The sequence below is a fragment of the Syngnathus leptorhynchus genome, chromosome 13 (assembly GCF_054491065.1).
Source record: "Syngnathus leptorhynchus isolate UIUO chromosome 13, UIUO_Slep, whole genome shotgun sequence".
NCBI classification, from domain to species: domain Eukaryota; kingdom Metazoa; phylum Chordata; class Actinopteri; order Syngnathiformes; family Syngnathidae; genus Syngnathus; species Syngnathus leptorhynchus.
In genome coordinates this window covers 2,663,637-2,684,890 of record NC_141207.1, presented here as the reverse complement: position 1 = coordinate 2,684,890, position 21,254 = coordinate 2,663,637, and the positions used below count along the sequence as shown (strand labels likewise).

General features: G+C 38.0%; 1 protein-coding gene across 3 annotated transcripts in view; it reads right to left on the bottom strand.

Moving 5' to 3' along the window:
* LOC147046925 (adhesion G protein-coupled receptor D2) overlaps window positions 1-21,241 on the bottom strand; it is a 52,796-nt gene extending 31,555 nt beyond the window's left edge. For 2 of the 3 annotated variants that reach the window (XM_085927181.1, XM_085927183.1), the window contains exons 1-19: window positions 21,035-21,241; window positions 20,904-20,940; window positions 20,658-20,682; window positions 19,669-19,893; window positions 17,202-17,387; window positions 16,456-16,535; window positions 16,055-16,345; window positions 15,806-15,917; window positions 15,429-15,575; window positions 15,234-15,336; window positions 15,014-15,125; window positions 14,369-14,424; window positions 14,147-14,273; window positions 13,740-13,843; window positions 13,117-13,219; window positions 12,180-12,333; window positions 11,846-11,979; window positions 11,460-11,575; window positions 9,760-9,880 (exon numbers count right to left, since the gene is read on the bottom strand). In XM_085927181.1, the coding sequence (XP_085783307.1) occupies window positions 9,760-9,880; window positions 11,460-11,575; window positions 11,846-11,979; window positions 12,180-12,333; window positions 13,117-13,219; window positions 13,740-13,843; window positions 14,147-14,273; window positions 14,369-14,424; window positions 15,014-15,125; window positions 15,234-15,336; window positions 15,429-15,575; window positions 15,806-15,917; window positions 16,055-16,345; window positions 16,456-16,535; window positions 17,202-17,387; window positions 19,669-19,893; window positions 20,658-20,682; window positions 20,904-20,939 (2,232 nt within the window). In that variant the 5' untranslated portion in view covers window position 20,940; window positions 21,035-21,241. The remainder of the gene's footprint in view (window positions 1-9,759; window positions 9,881-11,459; window positions 11,576-11,845; window positions 11,980-12,179; window positions 12,334-13,116; window positions 13,220-13,739; window positions 13,844-14,146; window positions 14,274-14,368; window positions 14,425-15,013; window positions 15,126-15,233; window positions 15,337-15,428; window positions 15,576-15,805; window positions 15,918-16,054; window positions 16,346-16,455; window positions 16,536-17,201; window positions 17,388-19,668; window positions 19,894-20,657; window positions 20,683-20,903; window positions 20,941-21,034) is intronic. The other variant, XM_085927182.1, reaches the window with a different exon arrangement.
* Window positions 21,242-21,254: the final 13 nt, after the last annotated feature.

Sequence of the window (21,254 nt, the reverse complement as noted above, 5' to 3'; positions counted from 1 at the left end):
ACACACCGATGCTGGTGGAAACACTCATTGGTGTGCGATGGCTCAGGAGAGGAGGGAGAGTTATTAGCTTAGCCCTGAACCACCTACTTAATATAGGGGCCGGCAGTGATCACTAACAGAGCCTGGCAGAGGTGACAGCTTTTGGCCCTGCTTGAGGAAATCCAATTGAAAAGCAGCCAAGAGGAACAACAAGCCCAAAACAGATGTCGCTCGCTACCACCGACACAACTTGGGGCCTCACGAGCCAGAGGCGACAAAACACAACAGTAACTGACGTAAACACTAACAGACAACAGACAAAGCAAAATGCGCTAGGATATGATCGAGTTCTGTGACTTGAATTGAACTGCATACAGTATATACTAGAAGAACATAAATCACTGGAGATTGATGTGTGATGGTTGATTTCATTTATCAAGCGTTTGCTTTAGGGAAAAAAATCTCGGTGTGGTTTTATTTTATTTTTTTTATTTTCTTATTTGAAAACTTTTGGCGTAACATAGCTCAATACTGTATAATAGGAATTTGGAAAATGGATGGAGTCATATGAAGGAACAGCCTTAATCCATGTTGAAACAAAATATACCAAGCACAAAAAAAATAATAATAAATAAATAAATATCAATGTATGTTTATACAGGACATACCTGTGAAAAAACTATCCAAAAATCACCAGAAAAGCATCCCATCAATGAAAACCAAAAAAACAAACATTTCATTGCTCTTTACATTTTACCGGCAGGGCATGTCGACACACATACAATAAATGTGCCCTCAAAACATCACAGCCCTTTTCTTTAAGAATAATTGAGCTCGGCAAGGTTGTCCTTTCATCGCCATTTTCAAATTCCTTTTTATTCCACTTCTTTCTTCCGGTACCACAAAAGAGCAATAAATGGTGGAGGTTGTGGATTGAAATAGACTAAAATCAATTGTATATCTTTATTGCCTATCGATGACAAATGACGTTTGCCACTGCTCTAGCATTGAGCTGGTGTGTCATATTGATTTTACATCACACCAACAAACGTTATTGAAGCAATAACAGATGAGCGCTCGCTTTTGTGTTAATGATTAAATAAACCCGTATGACTGAGGGTGGGTGGGAATGAGGCGATCATTCCATTTTTTTTTGCTACACATGCTAACATAATTCTAAAATGTTTACACAAATTGGACTTATTGGGAGAGCAATGGCTTTTAGAAATGCCCCTTTGAAAAAAATCTCAACTAGTAACATGTGGTAATGGGATGGAGAGGTTGCGGGGCTATTGAGAGCGAGTGAAAGCGGACTGTAAACAAACTAGCTTTTAAACAAGACAATTTAGAGCTGGCGTGCCTTAAGCGCCAAGCAAAACATAGCTGTAGAAAACCGATCCAAAGATTCTGCACATGGGTCAAAGAAAGAGTCTTTGAACTAGTGAGGCAAAGTGTTCTGCCAATGCAGAGAACTGTTTCATTAACAATACTAAGGTATCCAAGGAGGCGCTCTGGGGCACCCTCTTGTCAAAGTGGATGTGTCTTCACTGTCAATCTCATTGTGTTTCTTAACCACTACGTTTTTCCAAAGATGGAAGGCGGGGGTTAGTGTTGAACAGGAGGAAAACTTGGTAAAAGCAGCTGGACACATCATATTCTTCCGAACAGAATGCATAAACATGCATTCTTTTACTGTGCGTAATTTAGTCACACTGGATATGAAATGCAAATATGTTATTTGAAAAGCTATAATTTACAGTAATTTATCATCTGTGTTTTTCTTAAACTTGATGTCCAAAGGTATTGGGAGTGTTGAGCAATTTATGAAATAATCAGGGATGGGTCTCTACGCATTAGTTCTGTCTGAATCTTTACCATGACAGTTGTGACATATGTATGCTTCCAAAAGGTTTAGGAAGGCCTTTACTGACCTTCAGTATGGTCCATAAAGACATGGTTAGATGAATTTAGTAGTACTATGGTTTGTGTTCATTTTTTCCTCCACTTAAATAAAATATCTAAATTGCTAGTGCGGAAAAACGATTCCAATTAACATGTCAAAAAGTTGCAAAGAAACAAATGGGGATGCCTGATAATTTAATTATGATTGACACTAAAAAAACAGATCAAATCTATTGGTTGTGTCAAAACAAAATTCCACATTATGGGATTGTGAATCCAACTCTGACAGACCTCAGTATAATATTAAAAATTCTCAACAAACAATGAGTAGCATGCATGAGTGTTACTGTAAAACTACATAATATGATTAACAGGAGCAATATAAACCATGCTCCTACTTGGAAGAAGCCTTACTTTATCATTTTCTTGTGCTTGTCTGCTTCTAGATACATCAATGTTTTGGGGCCATAAAAAGTGCATATTTTCCTCAAGGAACAACAGAATATTTGCCCTTGGTCTACTCTTCGGGCACGGGAGAAATGTGTCCTCTTATTCATATGCACACATTTGTAGGCATGAAAACAAATTTAAAATCGCTCGAATGATACTTCTTAGACGCACACACATACACACACTCACTACCCGTTTGAACTGAAACATAAAATTGCACCGCTGACAAGACTGCGTAGCAGTGCCCTTGACTAGCAATGACAAATGGATGCAATATGCAAAATTGGAACAAGTTGCTTTTGGGTACCAAACAGGAAAAAAAAAAAAAGATGGTTACAGGTATTATTATGGGATGGTTTTGTTCTCCCGTCTCACAGTTGAGGTGAGGCGAGCTGAGGTTAATGGCATGTGTCAAGATCACCAAGTATGGAGGAGAGAGCAGTGCAGACAAAGGGAAAGACAGAGCATCTTTCACGTTTTAAGGGTTAAACATGGTCAATGGGTGTGCCTTGTGCTTTTTTTATTGCATTGAACATGTGACCTTGGATTTCATGGGAACTTACTGATACATCGTTTGAGTATGAGTACATACTGAGAGCTTTACAAAAAACGTTGCTATTCGCTGCAAATCTGGGCCTTACAGTTCGCTTACAAGAGCTGCGGGAATATTTTTTGGGAATAATAATTACAAGTTAAAAATGAATCTTAACATCACAGTATCATAGCCTCAGCAATAATTCTCTAGTCAATTTTGATTGATCAAAGAAGAAAGCATTCATTCTACAACAGCATACAATAAATAATGTAAATGTTCGGTTGCGTTGAGGGTTTGATAATCAATCGGTAATATGTGGCTTGTGCAAAATGTGTGTTTCTAGATCGAGAGGCTTCATAAAGCTGCGGTTTCCACTGTGCGAATGTGAGTTTGTGTGTTGCACTGCCACAGTGGCGGCGCGTATCCATCATGATAAACAGGCAGACTTGGCGACTGTCACATGCAATCACACTTCACCACGGTTCGTAGGTCCTCAAAGTGAAAATGAATGGTAGTTCAACCACATGAAGACTTCATATATCTTCATTTTTTTTCTCTCTCTCTTTCTTTGCTATTGCTGTCTTTTATTTGGATGGAGACACTTATTTTTTTTTCTTAAAGCCCAATTTAGTTGTTGTTGGCAGTGTCTAAAGGATGTTGTGGGTGAATGATTTTAATTAATGAAGAGATTTGAGGATTTTTACAATTACCACGACACTTAATCCGAAAATAGTAATTACAAATACTCTAAGTACCCCAAAAGCAACCCAGACGCTGCTCCACCAAATATATCAGCGACACTAATTTACACTTTCTTCAAACTCAGAACCTCCCAGCTTTGAGACATAAGTGCTAACCGCTATTCCACCATGCACCCGATCTTTGGGATTCATCCATCCATTTTCTGAACCACTTTGTCCCCACGGGGGTCGCAGGCGTGCTGGAGCCTATCCCAGCCGTCATCGGGCATCCTGAACCAGTTGCCAGCCAATCCCAGGGCACACAGAGACGAACAACCATCTGCACTCGCACTTAGGGGCAATTTGGAGTGCTCAATCAGAGTGGAATCGAACCCGCACCCTCCTAACTGTGAGGCGGGCATGCTACCCAGTGCTCCACCGAGCAGCCTCTTTGTGATTCAAGTTTATGTTAATAAGTTACTTTACAATGTCTAAATGAATTAACAATTCTGATGTTAATACACAATCCGGCCGCCCCCCAAAAAAACATATGACATAAAGCTATAATTTGACATGACAAGTGTTAACTGTTATAATCATCAAATTTGCAACCACTTGAAAGTCCAACGAGGGATAATAATGTCAGTCCTGCAGCTGTTGCAGCTCTCTCACACCATGGCAAGGATTGGCTTTAACGTAGTAATGACACAGTGCTCTAAAAAAGAGGAGGAGATGAGAGGGTCTCTCTACCTCCCTCGCTCTCTCTCTCCCTAACCTGGCTCAGGCACTGCTCTTGCTAGCCAAGCTGTTTGATTGGCACATGCTTTCACTTAACGAGGGATAATTACCAAGGAAAACAAGTGTGAGACCACATCTGCTCAGTGTAAAAAGAGGACCAGGCCTGGTGCAATCTGTCAGATGGGGCTTTCAGGCTGTGTGTGTGTGTGTTCACGACTGCCTGCCCTGTGTGTGTGACTGAACATTTTACCCACCTTCTGTGGCCTCTGAATCCAAGACAAACCCTCCAGGATCCACCCTCTACCTTGTCCCGACAAGAAGCAGATTAATAGGAATCAGCATATGGCTGTAAACACTCAGCGGGAGGAGCATATACGTATCTGTGCACACTGATGTGCGTAGGAAATGATCTAAGCTATGTCGGGGACAAGCCAGGGGTCAACCCACGAAGGGGCCAGTGAGGACTACCCTCAACATCCCAATCGAGGTTCTTCTGGCCACGCTGTTGTTTCTTAGCTCACATTGTCACTGTTTTGTTTGCTTTCACAGAACAATAGTGGGTCTAGTAATTGCTAATTGCTAATGGGCCTCACCATACAGGACACTGAAATATCTCACCGTCATATTTCTGCTACGGATATACGAAGGAAACAATCACCCGATCAAAATTTTGCTGGATCAATGACTACAGCGTGCAAAACCCTCTACCCTATTACCCTATGAAATGACTCCATTGCCTTCCTCCAACAAATACCGTAAGTTATACCATATTAAGCGTGCAATATACCAATCTACCCCTCCTATGTGTTTTTTCTTAAATTCACCAAAAATATCAAAATTGGTACGATATGTTATCCATCTACCAAAAAAAAGAGTCTAGAAAAAGAACAGACAGCAGTGCTTATTTGCTTTGACCTTAATGCAGTGAAAAGAAAATGTCTCAATGTGAATTGGCACTAATATTTGACAGCCTTTTAACCTCCCGACACTCTAACCCCCACTTCAACTCTATCCCACCATCTCCCTGCCACCCACTAGAAGAACAACATGGTTTTGCTTTCTTGCCCTGTCCTGACCCAGTTCTCACTAATTATCCACAAAGTATGCATCAAAGCTGCAGAAATTCTACAGATCTACTGCAGTGTGGCAGTGTAACAGAAACCAGGACAATTTCTAACCTAATCACAACCAGCCAACACTGAATGAATACTGTATGCATGTATTGTATGTATAAATTTAAACCCCCAAAACTAAATTTTTGTGAGCAACAAAAATAAAAGTGAAAATAAAAATAGCATGGCCATTGCCCCCCCACCACCACCACCAATGTTGTCAATTGAGAGGGTGTGTGACGGTGATGTAGGGCAGTGAGATCAAGAGTTCTGAAACTGATGAAAGGGCACATCTGCTGGGGTTAAAACTTCTAATCCTCACCTTCCTAATTTTTGACACTGCCATTTGTGAGGACTCAACAAAAACGCCCTCACAAGGTATAAGTACAGTTGTTTCAAATTGAAATTGTTCTTCAAGAAGCCAGAAAGCTGTGTAGACCCTCACACAGGTAAGGCGAGACACACACAAAAATGATGGTTTGCTTTCTTATGACACAGGCTATTACCAAATTGAGCAGGCAGGTAATTCTAAGCCAAATAAATGTCAGCAGGTTTAACACAAAGAGAGGCCTTACAACGCTAGGAATTTTCTCCCTCTTTTAACAGGAAGTGTGTTATTCACTTTATTTTTCACATCTGATATTATGCCGTATCTCGTTTCTCTTTGATACAAGTTAAGAATAAAGGATTTCACAATACTTTCAAAATTGACTCTTTTTTTTTTGAGGGGAGTGAAGGCATAGTGTTGCGTGAAAGACTTAATTTTGACTGTAAAAATAGGTGACCACAATGTGAAATCAGCCACAATGAGTTAATTTAAATTCAAACACAGATAAAAGTGTAAAATGCAAGAAAATAGGCAAACATGGAAAAGGACAAATAAGTACAAGTTGAGACAAAACACTATAAATATACAACTTAAAAAGACTGTTCAACGCCCTCATTAGAAGTGGCACCTCAGAGAGGCTTGGTGAGAATCAGTCTGACCTTGGTATCCTGTTTGAATATTGTTTTAATGCTGCGGCTGGTAATTGAGGATGCAATACAAACAGGACTACTTTTCAAAGGGAAAGTTATTTTCCCTCACAATGGAAATGCAGACAATCATGTCGCGCGTTTGTTTGTTTTTCAACCGCACCTCATAATTATCAAAGACACCAATTAAAACATGGATTTATAAATAAATCTACATGATTATACCTATGACTACTTAAACTTGAAAGTTTTCATCATTGTTACATTATTCTTTAAATATGGAACTTAATGGATATTGCATGTGGCTAGCATGTCTGAATCAGTTGAGTTTTTTCTTGCCATGCTTGTGTGGATTGCTGGACGGATTGATGAATGGAACATCATTCATTATCTATACTGCTTATACAACTACCAAATGTAAAATTCTATTCATGTAAAAGAATAGGCAATTCCCCCACATTGAGTAACCAGTTCAATGTTATACTAGCAACTCAAATGTACAGTTTGTTTGTCGAGTAAAAGATTGGGGAATTAGAACTTGAAAAGGGATGGGCAATATTGTCTAAAAGTGATTGTAAAATGAAGTTTCAAATTTGCTTCATGAACCAGTTGTTGAATTTTTTGACTCCTCTAGAAAATTGAACTGAAAGTACACGGAGTTGGCATTTCTTAAAATCCTCTATTCAAACCAACAGCATCATCTAGAGTGGTCAAAAACTACAACTGGTTCATGAAGCCAATTGGAAGCTTCATTTTCACATCACATTATCACAATACCAAAAACTAACAAAAAATAAATGAAAATGGACGAGATGAGCTCAATTAGCTGGGCATCAGCTGACACCTAGTATTTCGGCAGCGTAACATTTTTGTTATAACGCAACTTCCTTCACCTCCCCACTTTGTTGTCTTCAGCTTCTTGTTGCACTTACCTCACCCGTTGCTCAAAGTTGTTGATAGTTTGATGTTATGGCCTAATAATAGGATGGGCAGAGCAGGGCCAAGAGCCTATTATACCTAGGTAATGGATAGTGCGAAAAGTTTTGAATGACATTGCCTAGAGATTGGATGACAGTGGGTGGAGCGATTTATGGGCCCCACAAACACTCCCTTGCCCCCTTACCACATGTGCTATTCATCTTTCGCCTGATAAGTAAGCAGATGAGGCATGCCTGTATTTATGGTAAAGATGGACATAAAACTTACTCTGATATAGAAGTTCAAACATACTCAAGAGAATAGCATAGCTCCTGAAACTTTGCAGATGCTGTGTCGTGATTGTTTGAATGAATGAGTGCCTTTTCAATAAAAACTTTATTCATCCCGTGAGGGAAATTATATTGTCAAAAAGAAATATTTATAATAACCACCAAAAAAGGAGTAACCCAAAATTTGGTTTGATTATTTTACGGTATATATATATATATATGGAAAAAAATAAAATCAAATCACCAAGAGGAAAATAAAGGAACTTCTAATTCTTCAAAAAACTGTAAGTGCCTGCTGTAAATGGATCAAGTTACAAAAGCACTGTAAAAAGAACTGTCTTATGGATACTTCTTCCTTTTCAGAGTTTCAAAACATAGTAAAATCATATACTGTGAATCAAGTTGCACGATTACAGTGAAGAGCAATATTCAACTGAAAGTGGAGGCATATTACAGAGGGTCACAAGGGAAAAGGAGGACTAGAAGTGTACGATCACGGGCAATGAAATGTCAACATTATCTGTTTTATTGATTCAACAGTAAAAGCATGACACTTTATCTTTATGGTGCTTTGGCTTGGACCAGTAAAAATGACGGGCAAACAACAACAATTTTATGAAACCTTTTTTTTTTTTGTTAATTCCCAATCATTCTCAGCCATGTTTTGCATACATAGTCTTGGGTGTATTGTGCCTTTTGCCTGAAATCATCTGGCACAGGCTCTGACACACCAACGACTAGTGAGAATGAGCAGTATAAAATACCACTATGGGGTCCATAGAATTAAGCCGTGAGAGAAAAGTCACCATTTATATTGAAATTCACAAGAAATGTAATGAAAGGGATTCATTCATTTTCTCACACACCTCAAATGATTTAACCTTGAATCAAAGCTTTAACTCTGCCACTTTTCCATATATTCAATTATACTCAAGCTTTTAGTGATCAGCTCTTGTATCACTACAACAAGAAACACCTCACACTCTGACTTCAGACACAGTAGGTCTCTGGAAATGAATGATGTCAAATCATCCAGAATGACCTTTGTGAGGTCAGAGGTCACAAATGTTGGACCTGAGCGTCTGGCTCACAATTTTCATCCCAAAGCTGTTTGATGGGATTCTCTACTGAAGTCAGTTACTGCCATTAACAAAAGATGCCAAATATGCACGATAACTGTGACAGGTGACAGTGGTATGATAAAACAAAAACACAGAAATGACTCTAATGAGAAAAGATCAATATGTCCAGGCTAATTAGCACAGCAAAACCATGTGCATTAATTATCTTCATGGAAAAATATCCTTTGCTATAGGGAAGAAGCTATTTGTTGCTAGTAGCCCACTTAATTATTAGACAGCAGTTAAAACCATTATTGATTCTTTCTTTAAAATGTACCTCAATTGAATATTCTACAGCTGATGGATTTTGGGTAATATGTGAACAACTACTAACCTTAGAGAATTTCATGAAACAAAAGGGGGCAAAAGGATGTGAGAATTGAGGCAATAATTATCTATAAAGGTTTACCACACATTTTCAACAATGTCAATAACACCAAGGTAAAGAATTTGACTGTAATATAGCTCCTCTCTAAAATTCTGTGATGCATCTACCCTTCAAATTTTAGCACTAAAAGCATTTGAATTGATCATCACAATCATGTTGACCTTAGATTTCCTATGACGGGAATAATGCAAATAAACAATACAAACGCAATTCAACTGTTAAAATAAAATAAAAAAAACCTCTCTGTCATTTTTTTATTACCCCTATTTCTGCACTAGCCTTTGCTACTGACAAATAAAAGCCTTGACAATCTGTGTACATTCAGAGAAAAAGCAGAAGGGATGATGGAAAACCTTTCAACTTCTCATTGTAGGAAAAAAAAAACCCACAGGAATAAGTTTGTAACGAGAGTTTTTTTTTTTTCTCTGGTTGCAGTTGTGTTTTCATTCTTATATTTTTCTAATGGAATGTAAGAAATGGAGGATGAAATTGAGGTTATGCTAATTTGATTAGAGTGAGAACTACCACCACGTTTAAATATTTTTTTCATCTTCATTAGGTTTTCACTTTACTGTAGATGATAGTAATAGGAATAATAATAATAATAATGTTCATGATGTGGGGTTTTGTATGCTTGTAACATCTTTGCTATTGTGTCACTTGGTGTGTACCTGTAGAGAATTGAGAAGGATGAAGATGTAGGCCATGACAATGGAGAAAGGCACAAGGACACCACACAGCCACGTCAATCCAAGAATGGGCAGCAGAACCAAAACTGCTTTAACAGCAGCCCTGTGACCATATGACAATAAATGTTAAGCATACAGTACCCATGCATGGTTTTAACACATACAAACAATGAAGAGCCTAAATATGATGGCAAACCATCCTGGGTTAATATTCAAATCATTCTTTATGGACATTGTCACTTTTCTAGCTTTTTCTACTTAGCAGTATTTGGGAGGATATTTGGGAGGATAACCTTGGATGACTAGCAGTGGCTGTGTGGCTGGGAAGACCCACAGGGTGACAACTTCCCACCTTAAATCTCATTTAATTCTATTTAGAGTGGAATTAGCTTCCCACTCAGGTGACTGCCAAACCACACCAGCTGTGAATGTGTGTGTTGAAATTGTGACAGGGATGGCGGCAGGCCCTAGCTTATTCATTGGAGGAATTTGTTTGAGTTTCCGAGATGGCTGCCACCCAGGGGTGCCAAATGGTTCAAGGACAGCTTTGAAAATGTGTATAGTGTGCCTACTGTGAGGCCTGGTGGGCTGAGGTTGAGAAGAAAAAAAAATACACACTTTGACATAACTTTCACCAATAGAATCATTTACAAGACTTCTGGTCGGAAATCTACTGGATCACATGTGGGAGAGATTCACGCAGATTAGTTCATACCAGTTTGACCAGAAACACAGCTGTGATGTTTCTGCATGGCAACGTAAAGTACAAAAAAGACAAATCAGCCCAAAAATTTGTACACGCGTATTTACAATGAAACTGGAAAGCCAATGGTAATTATCTTCATATTGCAATGGTTTACGTGATTGGCTAGTTTATTTGATTAGACATTTGAGTTGGAATTGATTTTTGGCCAGACTTCAAATGACCAAATGCTGTAAAATTAGAATTATAGATATTGTAGAAAGAGTAACACTGCCTCATCTTGTTATAATTAATATTTATTGATGAAATTTAGATGTTGCAAAAAAATACACACTAAGTTTACAGAGTACGTTTGAAAAAAATAATAATTTAGATAATTTTCTTTTTAAAGGTTATTTTAGTTTTTAACAAATGTTCCTGAAGTTTAAAAAAATCATACAATTAAATATATTCCTGCCTCTTTCCTCATTGAAATTGTAGAAATCATACATAACGTCAGCTATATGTGGATCTTTTTTTTAAATCCCGCTAATTTGATAGTCAAAATGGGTGGGAAAAAAAAGCAGAATTGCATTATAAACATTAGTTTATAACAGAGCCAAATCATTTAAAAAGTCAAACTGTACACACTATTATATTAGCATAATATGTTATCTAATTGTCAATACAGAAAAAGACAATTTGTCTGAATTAATTCATGTGTCTGATCAAAAGTAAAAGACCCTAAAACATTCAGGGACAGAGGGCTTGAAAGCATTTGAAGTGGCTGAAAACTGATGAATATTTTATAGACAACACTAATATAATCAATTCAAAATGTATTTCTATCTTACTTGATGAATGAGCCTCACTATTTTACAAATGACAAATCCTTTTCTCTGGTGCCTTCAGAAGACAGCCAGCCGCCTGTTCCAAGGCCTGTCGCACTGTTGAATAAGCTTTAAAAAGAGGACAAATAGCGCCCCCTCATGGCCAGTACCTAACTTGCTCGTAGGTTTGTTCCAGAGGACTGGCACCCATCGCCAACATAATGGAGCGCCTCTTGGCTGTGGAGATAGTGATGACCACCACCCTAGTAAGTACCATGACATTCACCTGTAATCAAATATAAACAAAACAGATCATTTGAATTATCTTTTTCAACTAACTTACACACAAACAAACAAAAATGACTGTACCTACTAAGAAGCAAATAAAATAAAAAATCAGAAAAAGGATCAATAAGTTTGTAATGGAATTATTTTGATTATTGGGTCTCTTAGCTGTGGTGCAGTTTGGAGACATACAATACAATGTTACTTGCACGTGGCATCGGTCAGCAATGAACAAAATACATTATACTGTAAATCGAGGTAATTTGCTGACCATGATGATGAAGATGACAGGCCCAGCAAAGCCCCATATGACACCGTTCTGGACACTGAGCCAACAATAGCCATCCGCCAAGTATTTGCCTGAGGCCGAAGCCAATGTGATGGTGACTATAAGCACTGGCAGACCTAAAAGAAGGATGAGAAGTAAAAAAATATATAACAGTGGAGACATAAAGGATTGTGAAGAGTAACATAAATAAATAGAACAAAATATAGGCAAAATGCAAGAAAAATAAAATCACAGGAAATACAATTTTGCAATTTCAGATTGGATGTTTATCATAATGTCATAGAATTGAAAGTATCACAAGATACAATCGCTGTACCCCAGCCGATGAGATAATAATACTTCATGTGTCTTTCTTCACTGAGGTTGACAGCAACCACCTTGCTCCAAAGCAGCAGACCCTCAACCAGCATCCAGCTGAAGGCAGCCATAAAGAAGAGGTGGAGCAATGCTGCCACAAGTGTACACGCAACCTACGAGCACAGCAAAGCAGGCGGGCAAGCAGATACAAAATTATACTTTCTCTTTCAGTTGCTCGGCAATACTCTTGAATGATCCAAAGTAAATGTACCTTAAGTAAATATACCTTTAAAGACGCTGCTTTCACTACATGTACTGAATTTATATGCATATGCACACACAGTACAGTTCTTCCTACTATTATAATAGCACAGTGCTTTTTTTTTTTTTTTTTTTCTTAATCAGCAAATTTTGGTTATTTAGTTTTGGGAGAATCCCCTAATGGAACAAATCCACTACAGTACATAGATTTGGCTTATTTGGCCAGAAAAAAATATTGAAAATACACCCAAGACAATTCTGATCAATTAAATATGAACTGACTAAAATGCCTAATTAAAATCGACAGGAAACACACTTAATGACCGCTTGGGATATTTTGTACATTTCAAACCATTTATTGAATTGCCAAAAAAGCAACCCCAACCTGACCCTGACATGACCTAGGGTCAAATGATCAACTACTGACCCGTGACTGACCATTAGGTGAATGACAAAATATAGGACATTAGAGTTTTGTATCACATTATGTGTTAGCAGTTTAAAAACACATTTAGCAAATCCTAATCATTATTATCATATTGAATAAGAATTGTTTAAATTGAACAATCAATATAGTATCGTGTGAGTAAAACTTCAACCTTATTTAAGAGCTCATTATCACTAATTGATCACCATGACTAATTAACGTCTTGTCACCCAATTCAATGTGTGTAATTACAGAATTTGTACTGTACCTTGTTGTGAATGGCCGAACCACTGCAGAGCAGAATCACTTGAGCACAGATCAGTGCAATGAACAAGTTCTTATGGATGGATGTCCTATCAGATCGAGGTATGCTAGTGGAAAACAAGTGAAAAATGATTTGAATTTTGTGAAGCCTTCATAAAAGACTATCAATAGAAACAAAAAAAATTAAATAGCTCATTGAATTAAATTATTGATAACTAAATAATACACTCAAGTATTGTTTCATGCTTTTATGCATATTACATGTACTACAAGGCAAGTTGACACTCAGTAGACTACAGTAAATAAATTGTGATAGCAGCTCCTTCATGGCCTATTGCGATCCCTCTGTGACCCTTCAGCTAATTATCAGCCGCAAAATGCTACCATAAACCTTTGGAGTGAACTCACGTGCACACAACTGTAATTAGAAGATTAGCACCAGTCAATATTGTAAACGGCCACAGAAGAAAAGCAATGCCTGCTACCGCAACGATGACCATATAGTGATCTTTTTAGTGTATTTGGTGGGACATCAAAACCATTTAAGAGAACAGTTGAATACTGCTTTCATTAACTGAGAAGCAAGTAATTTTGTGGATGAGCAGGACAGCATTAGGAAATACTCACTCCAACACAGTGAACAGCATTAATGTCACTACCAGAGCACACAAAGATGCTCCCGAGCCAATGAAGGTCAGCTTGGTCAAAACAAGCTCTTCCTCAGGAGTCCACTGGGACGATGGGTGGAAAAAATGGGTGCGTAAAAAAAGAAGAGTGGAGAATATTGTTAGCTAGGGCTTACTAAACCTGTGCCTTTCAATAAAAAAATAAAAATAAAAAACCTGGCAAATACAAAAAAAAAGCATGTTTTAAAACTAGAGGAGCACTGTGATTGGATAAAAAACGTACTCCAGATTGATTTTTTGTACAGTATTAAAGTAACGTTATCACTTTCGGCATGCTTTACTTTCCAGATTCTGAGTACATATTAAAATTAATTTTGTGTTTATTACTGTGCATGGCAAATGACTCACCTTTGGATTCAAGTAATTCATCAATACTGCAAAGTTTGTGGTATGGTTGCATAGACAGGAAGTAACGCCAGAGCCAGCAAAGATCACGCTGCAGCCATCACTTGACCAACCACTGCTATGATTATTCCTATGACACACCACAAAGAAATGCACAAGAACACAATCACTAACTACGTGATGAAATGACACAATTGTATTCATTGTTTTGCTGATGAAACCTACATCAGGCTGAAATTCCAGAAGGCACAGACTGGAGAAGATCTCTGCACATAGTCCATCTGGAAACAGAAACCAATTCAGCATTACATTTTGGTGATAATATTTATTGAATTTACTTCCAATGCAATGGCATGTGAACTCATTGCAATTTTAGGAATACTCTAGTGTAGAGCTCATAAGGGATGGGCTGTGAGAACACAAGCATTGTATGAGCTCATCGTGATATGGTATCTCCTTTGTGATACTTAAAGGGTGAAGTATGCAAGTCGGTTGCTATTAGGAATGGACGTTAGAGTACATTTCATTAATTAACTATGGTGAATGTGAAGATTGATTATTTATTACTTTGTTAAAATTATTTTACTGAGATTGGAGAATCTCACTACTGCTTCGACACCAATGTTGTACTGAGCATAATGGTTGGCAAAGATCTTCATGGGTGTAGCTCAACTTCCCATAGCCAAGATTAAGTCACTCGCATTTGTATGTTTGCAGCCAAGTAGTTCACTGCATTTTGCTTTAATTGCAAGATCACACAGCAATTACTTCGACACACACACAAGCAACATATCTGATCCCAATCTTCAATGTTGAGCAAGACATTTTCACTGAAGCGCAATATAAGCATTATTACTCAAGCTCGCTTACCCCATGTGATGACGATAACGTGTACTTGACAGCAACAGGGATTGTTTGGGCCGTTGAAGCATCGCGGAGGGTGGCTGATATCACAGCAGAAGCCAGGTGACCTGAGACAAATCTGAAGAGACATATCCTCGGTAAATGTCAGTTAAAAAGGAGGGACAAATCTTTACATTTCCTCCAACACGACTGACTTTTCAGAGCATAAGATTATTAAATGTCCAACCTTTTCACTTGATCGTGCCGACTCAGAAAAGGCTCTGCAGCACCAGATAAAATCTCATTCAAATGGCTGTAGTGAGTGTGAATAAACATCACATCCTTATGTCCTAAAATCAGAAAAGAAATCGTGCCGGTAAAAATAATGTGGAGCAAAATTTCAGCAAGATTTTGTTTTGCACGGTGTCTTTTTTTTTGTTACCGAGTTTTTGAATTCTCTGTAACTCTGAGTCTGGGATTAGCAGCTCATCCTGAGCAGTTCCCCTCATTGTGCTGGAGCTGATGTCAAAGGGTTTAAATGATTGACAGCAGCTTATTTCAGTCAGTTTGTGGCTCCTTATGAGTACATCTACTCACAAAAACAGCAGAAGCGCAAAGAAAAACACAAAAAGCACATTTAATGTAAAACAAAAACCGAAATGATGGATGTTATTAATTAAGTAGACCAGTGAAAAATGACGCTTTCTGATATTTGTAACACTCTCAAGGAATTAAAACCAATAAAATATGTGATACTACTAGTATTAAATGCAGGCGTATAATATGTTGTGGTATATATTAAGATGTTTTCGACATTACCTATGTTCTTGGTAGAAAGTGAGAAGCTTTTTCCCTCAGGAGAGAGTATGTCTGCCAGAGTTTCAGAAAGACTGTCAATACTATTGACAATTGTAAAAGGCCCCATGTCTATCTGTTGAAGAAAATCAGATAAAAAAAAAAACAAAAAACATTTCAATTATGCATCATGCCAGGTATGTTGGCTTGTTAGAAATGACATTAGAGAAAAGAAAATATCTTCATCAAAAGGATGCTTTTGTCAATCCTCACCCCGTTATCGGTTAAACCAATCCATTGTTGAGCCACATGAGGCTCTAGGATCAGACTCGACATCTTTACATAATCTTTAGCAATGGACGTCATGGCCTCTGCAGCATTAGTACCGGTTGCATGGCTACTAGCCAGTGCAGACAAGCCCATCTCCATCCTTTTAGACACATAGTGGATATCATTGGACGTGAGGACATTGGGACCACCAGCCTCAATTTTGTGCAGGACAGCCCGGGCCAGCTGATGCAGTGAATTTATCTCTCTGTCCCAGGAAGGAATGGCACTCTGCTCCTTTAACATCCAAAAGAGAATGTAGTGTTATATTCCTACAATAATACTTTCTTGCCTTAAAACTTAGAATTTACAAAAATAAAAAAGGACATTGAGAAAGTTTAACTTACAGGACCGGGTAAAGGATACTGGTTTGATATGCTGAAGAATGGCATATTTGGAGAATGGGAATCATCCTGAACTTCTATAACTGACAAAATGGAATTGCATTAATAAAAGCAAGTTAAAAAAAAAAAAACTATTATTACACACAAAATATTAACAATCTTAAACAGTGGTTTTCAAAGTGTTTTGCACACCTCGCCAGGACGTCACCAGAGAATAGAAGAATAAAAATAAACTTGCTATGCTAATGTAAGCTACTGTGGCCACTATCTTTGTGCCAAATTTGGCCCAAACCTCTGTCTGACTATGCACATGGGTTGAGTTTACTTTCTTTTGTTATTTTGGTAGACAGGCGCAGGTCCAAAAGAGCATCAGTAGAGCTCAAGCGCTGTCGACCTGCGCCTAAATCAGATCCAGTAAAATCGCATCACATAACCTGTGCCACAACTTACACCTGCTTTGAGCTTGTCTAAATTATTTTCAGTCAACAAATTGTCAATAGAAAACAGCCCCCAGCAAGGTGCAACTCAAATTCTGAAACCGTAAACTAGAGGTGCACCGGTCAACAAAAATAGGGCCCTTTAGGTTAAAAATTGCTTTTTACTCTTTTCCGTTTGAGAAGGGGAGAGACAGAGTCTAGGGCAAGCAGAAAATAGGCTGATACAAAATGATTTACATATGATACAAAGATGCTATCTTGACACACATGAAGCTGGCATAGCATTGTCACAATACACATTGTCATAGGCACCTTTCTTGTACTGGCAGACGGTTCCTCGATAAGTGTCACAGTCGTCGTGGCTCAAACTCCCTGTAACAGGATCAAAAATGTCGCACACACCGTCAGGCTGAGGGGTGTGGACAAACTCTAGGGAAAATGTCCGATTCTCTGAGGAATCTCCAGTCAAGATAGAATCCAAAAAGACAGATATGTTACCTAGATGAATACAAGCGGAGGGTTAAAAAAAAAAAAAAGAAAAAAGGAAACTAATGTAACCATGATGATAAACAACAACACTGTTTAAGTTTGGACAACGTTTCTTCATGAACATTTCCACATTACTTAGTTACCTACATTATTCAATCGCCTACCTATATCCTACAGCAGCAAAAGAAGCAAAATGGAAAAAAAAATCCACAAATCCCTAAAACTGTTTGTTCCTGGGCAGCAAGTTATTTAATGAATATAAATGTGTTGTCTTTTCTGCGTGTTCAACCTACTGGGAAGTGAATTCTGGACACTCAATGCTCATATGGGACTATGAAGTCAGAATGGGACAGAGTTTGCTGTTATGGGTGGATTACAAGTGACGTAAGTCAGAAAACATTTAGAAGAACTGTAAGGAGCTGAAATTGGGCAGAGCAGGGGAAACGGGCTTGAGAGGGATTCTGTCAGACCACAAACCCTATTAAACATTAATAATGAGCATGTGTGATTTTACTAACATGTTGAAGTTGGCCAAAGTGGGGAAGAACTCTCTTTCAAACTGAATTCTTTGTGTTGTTGATACTGCAAATACAAAAGTGCTTTCTTTTGTTCTGTACTGGCAATGAAACACGTTTTTCTAGCCATTTGGAGTTACTATGCACAGTTTGGGATGTCATTTTGGTGACTTCATTAGATAAGAAAAGCTCATTCACTTCTAAAAGTTGAAGATTTGATCCTCTAATGTTTTCCCAAAAATGTTAGTCATGTCATTTTCGATATTCTAAGAAGGGATTTTAAAGAGAAATTGTTTGAGGCACATATTTTGTGTGAAAGTGTGTGTGTGGGGGGGGGGGGAGAGTCATTTTTCAATATTTTGATTGAGATTCTGTTGTTTAGTTCCCCAAATACACACACACACACATTGCCAAATGGGTGTATTCCCCACATAAATGCCTCTGAGATTTTTGGCACATGTGAAAGTCCGGACGTGTGCATCCCAGAATGCCTTTCGACTAGCCTCTACGTGATTGTTTTTCTGCACAGCAACCATACCCGCCCTGAATACCAGTGCAGCAACGATACCGTGCCAAACCATGTGCATGCAGTAGATTAGTGTCTGTTCTTGATGAGATCTTCTTTAAATGAATGTGGTAGCCTTTCATTTTTCCCCCCATTATAATGATCCTGAAAGCTGGCCAAATGACCTTTTATATGGGCTCCTGCTCCACAGCTTTGTAAGAGAGGACTCTATTTCCATGGATGCCCAGCTCGACTTGAAAATCAGCCCAGATATAATGGGTGGACACAACTTTTCCATAAAACTTTCGCTTCTTTTCAGTACTTGATCCCATATGTGAATCTCAGTGATGCTTCCTGAGAATGACTCATACTCCTCAAATGAGCCCCCAAAGGTGTCCTGCTCCTGACCGATAATAAAAAGGCCATCTGGCTCAATGCTGTCAGAAGTGTTCAAGACATTCCCAATGTAGATTGTATGGCCATCAGCTAATAGTGTCTAGCGTCCACCGTTCAGTTTCCAAGAAACGCAAATTCAGTGCCAGGATCCGTCGGGGCTGAAGACTTCTTGGTAAGCACCATGAATACCATGTACTAGCAGAGCCAGCTGCGCAGGCTTTCCTTGGATAAGGTTTGCATAAAGCTGGAACTCATTAATATATGACTGGGTGGAATAAGAAACAGCGCTGGAAATTGCAAACCAGTTAGGCTCTGAAAACTTGAGAAAGAGGATGGACAATCTTCCGGTTTGAGTGAGCCCCAGAACCAAAGTTTCACCTGAACCTTTTTCCCCCTACCATACACAAAACAAAAACACTACTATAAAACCACGCAGGCTTGCATAACCCTTCACGTAAAATAGAAATATCATAAAAGCTAATGCAGACTAAAGTGTGGCTAGAATACAGTACAACGGAACCTTTCAAGTCAAATACGATACAATCCGGGTTGATTTCAAAACCCTTACCTTAAATGATAACAGTAATCATCTATTCCTAAGTCTACCTGTAATCATCATAAAACTGTGAAGGAAATATCACTGACACTCAAGCACAAAAACAAGATATTTTAATGTCCAAACCATTTTTTTTAAAACGGTCTTGCAAACGTCTATTCCTGATTTCGTACAACTTTACATTTTTAAGCCTCTCTCTGCAAATGCTCCCCTTTGGAATAGATAGTACAAAACTCCAAAGAAAAGCGAAACTTATGTCTCATGATGTCATGCTCAGCATGGACAGCTCAGGATTAAATATGTAAGTAGTGAACTTACTTTGCAGATGAGTAGTGAACTTCTTGGCAATCCACACAGCTTCAGAGATGTTTATGGACTTCAAATAGTTATTTATCTCTTGTTTCTCAACTGGACTGGAGACACTCGCTAAGGCCCCAGAGCGCTGGTAACACAATTCGTCTGCATTGCCCCATTGCAAATCATCGGGTATGTATTCATACAATGTCTCCTCATATATAAGGGCTCTGTTTTCCAGTATAAGAGCTGTTAAAATACAAAACTTCCATTATTATTGATGAAAAAAAAAAAAAAACGGTTATGATTGCCTACAATTGTTTCAGCTGAACTGATTTGTAGAGCAATTGAAAACAACAACCGCTGCATATAAAGTGCTGTACATGGAGCAAAGTACTTGTAAGTCATAGAACAACTAACATGGTTAAGATAATAAATAAATAGCATAGACAGTAAAAAGAACAAAAACATTCAAACTGAAACCAAGTCTCACGCCAAGTCAAAAGCCAAAAAATAAAAGACAGATGGGCAGCGAGTCTACATGTCGAACATTTAGCAGGAGCTCTTTCCAAAGAGCAAAGGAATCCCACAAGACCGAACACTATATTTCAAAAAAAACATTTTTAAAATAAATAAATTTTCCCCAGGATTATTATCAGCATCCTGCAGAGCATGAGGATGAACTGATCATTTGAATCAAGTGTGTTTAACGATGGAAACTTTGACTACATGCAGGACTGCGGCTAAGCATATTTAAAATACTACTAACAATAAAAAACTACAAAACACATTTTTCTTTCAATGTTTAATCAAATTAAGGATTTTTGTTTGTATGAGTTTGGTAGAATAACTAGATACATTTGTATTTATCCCAAGCAATTTAATTTGATATTAGAAGTTATGTAAAATTAAAAGTAGATTTTTACTTATTACGTTTTTTAACCAGAATTCTGTCTTGCAATTCTACAGTGCTAACGCTGAGAAAAAATAATAATAATTTGAAACCCACTTACCTGATATAAAGACATGACAACACACCTGAGAGAAATGGCAGTTAGTTCAGTTTAATATTGACTTAAAATACATCAGATATATGTTTGAATGTATTTAGTTTCACACTTTAAATGGACTGAAGAGGAACTTTTTAATACTAGGAAACTAGATGTACTGTGTTTCTTTATTTTAAGATTGCAGCTTCAATTTCAACCAATCTAACCACAATAACTATCAAATACATGCAAAAACGGAAAAATACTTACAAGCAGTTTACAACGAGGAGACATTAACCAGTGCATTCTGAAAATCAAATCGTCAATCAGCGGGTAACAATTGCCCCTTTTGTTTTAGACATACAACGTAAATTTCTGAATGAACAAAAGCCGCGTCTTACCTTAATGATCGTCCGGGAAACTTTTTGCATGTCTCATCTTAAAGTTCTACTTCGGTGTCAGATTTACTTGATTCAATGTAAGAACTTGTATTTCGCATTGGAGCAAACAGAAAGAAGCTAGGAAGGAAATTTGTGAAGAGCAAAGGGTGTGACAGCGCCCCGAAGTTTGGTTCAACGAGCCTCTAAGGTCCTGGAGCGTCTGGCACGGAGTTTGCTCAAT